General features: G+C 42.5%; 1 protein-coding gene across 1 annotated transcript in view; it reads left to right on the plus strand.

The window, feature by feature from the left end:
* Positions 1 to 297: 297 nt before the first annotated feature.
* LOC106511330 (serrate RNA effector molecule homolog) overlaps positions 298 to 3,453 on the plus strand; it is a gene marked incomplete at its 3' end in the record, with an annotated part of 11,379 nt that continues 8,223 nt past the window's right edge. The window contains 2 exon segments of the mRNA XM_014000084.1: positions 298 to 421; positions 962 to 1,116. Of these exon segments, the coding sequence (XP_013855538.1) occupies positions 998 to 1,116 (119 nt within the window).

The following is a 3,453-nucleotide window of genomic DNA, read 5'->3' on the forward strand; positions in this document are numbered from 1 at the left end:
ACACAGTACACAGTATATATGTGTGTATTTATCTGTGAGGTGTCATCAGGAGGAACTCGTGTTTGTATTTGTCACACATCATGTTTCATGCTGAAGGCCTTCCTCACACATCCTGACATTTCCTGGTTTGGGACCAGAACAACAGATTTGTGGAGGTTTTTCCTCTTAAAGACTGTTTTAAATTTAGAAAACAAATCATTAACATGATTATAAAGTATAATTTATTTTTTATTACTGGCTGAGCTCATGAAGCTGATGTCATTAAGTCTGTAATTCCTCCTCTGACCACTGGAGGCGCTCCTCACGGAGTCAGACTGAAACGGAGGTGAACCGGAAGTGACGTAGTTCCTGCTGCTCTCTGCAGGCGGCAGTTCATCAGACGAGCTGTTGTCTTGTTTCTGTTGAAGCTGCGCAGTTTCAGGTAACAAGAACAGAAACTTGTCGTTGTTGAGGCGGTGAAACAAGCAGGAGTGACGCAGAGAGACGCACGAGGCGTTTCTCTGTCAGCTAGCTGCAGTTAGCCTCTGACGCTAACTAGCTGTTAGCTCTGTTAGCTCTGTTAGCTAACAAGCAGAGAGGCTGCAGCGGGAAACTTTCTGTGTGTGTGTTTGTTTTTACTTTGTTTTAAASAGGAGGTAAATGTTTCAGGCAGAAGCTAACAGGCTAATTAGCTTCATGACAGAGCTAATGTTGAGGCTGTGCTGGGACAAGACTCAGCTGTTTGTGTTAAATTATAAATATTAATGATTAGTTATTTGATTAGTTCACCTCACAGATGTTTAATGTTGTTTATAAGCTGAAGCTGTGAAATGCAGATGTTTGTAAAGAGTTAGTTGTTAAAGAAACATAATGAGAGGTCTGCCTCACWAACTGACACATGTAACAACTGTCCAGATGTGCCTCTGACGTCATGACTCTGGTTTGAGATGTTTGAACAGGTGTAACTCTTTGTTGTCAGAAGCAGCCGACAGGTAAGAGCACACCTGGCCTCGCTCACATGGGAGACAGCGATGACGAGTTCGACAGGAGGAGGCGGGACAAGTTCAGGAGGGAGCGCAGCGACATGGAGAGGTCCAGGGAGCGGGAGGACAGGAGGAGGGACGACTGGGCCGACAGGTACGCTCACCTGAGCTGGGTCCTGGTCTCCTCTGGTCTTTGGATCAGGGGTCTCAGAGGGTCCAGGCTCCTGTCATCATCCTTTTTATACCTGCTGTACTCTGCTGTGTAGGCTTCAGTAGATCAGGTGATGTCTGTAATGAGAAGGGGCGTGGTCTGATGACATCATCACTCTATATAAGGTGTTAATTATTAGACACCTTTCCTTTGATAAAACGGGTCAACAGGTGTGACGGGCAGAGAACAGGTGTGATGCAGAGAACAGGAAGTGTGTTCACACTGAGCTTACTAAGGTTTAATCAGCTGATGAAATGAGACAGGATGGACCTGAGGCTGGACCAGGACAGACCACAGAGCTCCAGCATGGTGGAGGTGTGGTACTGGTATGGACTGGTGTCAAAGATGATCTTCTACRTGTTCTGGAAGATGGTGTTGTCTCCATCACAGCCTGGCTGGTCAGTAAAGGTCTACAGAAGATGAATAATGACTCCTGGTTCACCTGATCTGAACCTCTTACAGTACAGAGCCACTTCATTCAAAATAAATAAAATCATGTAATTAATGAAGTTTTATTAAATATTCCATCAAATAAATAATGTCTCTGTGAAACTAAACAAAATCAATCAAATTATCAAACATTTTAGCATGTCTTTATATTATTTATATTAAATTCATGCATAATAAGACATGTTTCATTATGAGGAAAGGTGAGGCCCCGCCCCCCAGAGGTGAAACAGAAACACTTCCTGACCGACCCACACAGAAAACACTTGGTTCAAGATGGCGGGCTGAGTGGTCGTGTGTTTTACAGCTCACACAGTAAGTCCTACATTAGACTTATTTCCAGTTTAATTCTCCAGTAAAAACATTGAACTGGTTTCTATAACAGTTATTAAGTCTCTTCACCCTAAAACTGATTTAAAAAGAAAGACACAGCTCTAAACAAAGACCATGATCATGGAGCCATGGAAGTCTCCACCCAAAGCCAAAGAGAACGAGGCGGATCTGCACCATCAACTCCCAGTAACACGAGGGGGGTAAACCACTGAGGCCAGTCCAAGAGGAGAATGAGGAGATTTCTCTGAAAGGCTTTATGACGCTCAGAGAGAACGTGGATAAWACYGAACAACAAGTGACACACAGCAGTGTAATGTTCGCTAGCTTAGCCAAACACTGGAGTYYAATGCTAACGAGGTGACAGACTGTAAGACAGGAAAAGAGCTGAAAAGCAAAGTGAACAAGTAGAAAAAGAGAATGCTGAGCTGAAAACGAGGCTCAGAACAGGACCGGTCCAGAATGAGATGGAGCCTTGGTATCAAAGGTTTGAAGGAGGAGAAATCAGATCTTCAGTCATACAGACTTTAAAACATCGTACCACAGTCTGAGTCTGAGCTGGAGGAGGAGGAGGATGTTGTTCACACACTGGGGAGGAAGATGGAGAACAAACAAACATCATCGTTCTCTTCACACCAACATCCAGACAAGAAGAAGTCTGAAGGAGAACTCCACTCACTGCAGAGAACAAGGAGCCATGTTTACTGAAATGGTACCTGAAGAAGACTGGGAGGAGAGGAACCACTCGTGGCCTCTGGTTGATGAAGCAGGAAGCTGGCCTGGTTCCCTGGTCCTTCTGGATACACTGATGGGCTCCAATCAGAGGACATCTCCACAAAATAAGATGGAGGAGAGGATCTGTACAAGGASCTGCAGGTTCAACACTTACTACAGATCACTGTCTGGTACTCAACTGATCTCAGGGTTAACCCTTAGTTTAAAGAGCTTTTTGTTTTGCTCCTTTTTGTGTCTTTGTTGTTTTAATGTTAAACATTTCCTTTGGTTCACTTAATGTTCGAGGTTTAAAAGTTATTGTCAAAAGGAAAGCTTTATTTTTCTTTTTGAAAGGACAGAAAAACTGTTTTTTATTTTAAGAGACTCTTTAAGTACAGATGAAACRTTTTGGGTTAACCAATGATAACATGTTGTTTAGTCAGGACACAAATCCAACTGGTGCTGTTGTAATCTGTTTTAATAATTTCCCTGCTGAGATTATAACACACAAAGACATACAAATGGACATTGGTTAACAGTGGTGATAAAAACTGACAAAATGTTTCTTCTCATAGTTAATGTTTATGTTTTAATAATGACAGTTCAAACAGAATCCTGCTGGATGATTTAACTCAGGTTATATTAGAAGTTAAAACACAGTACCTCAGATTATATCATTTTAGGAGGGATTAGAATATAACTCCAGATGAATGGTTGGAGGGGATTAGAGCATAACTCCAGATGAATGGTTGGAGGGGATTAGAACATAACTCCAGATGAATGGTTGGA

This window comes from Austrofundulus limnaeus, unplaced genomic scaffold (assembly GCF_001266775.1).
Source record: "Austrofundulus limnaeus strain Quisiro unplaced genomic scaffold, Austrofundulus_limnaeus-1.0 Scaffold2688, whole genome shotgun sequence".
Classification (NCBI taxonomy): domain Eukaryota; kingdom Metazoa; phylum Chordata; class Actinopteri; order Cyprinodontiformes; family Rivulidae; genus Austrofundulus; species Austrofundulus limnaeus.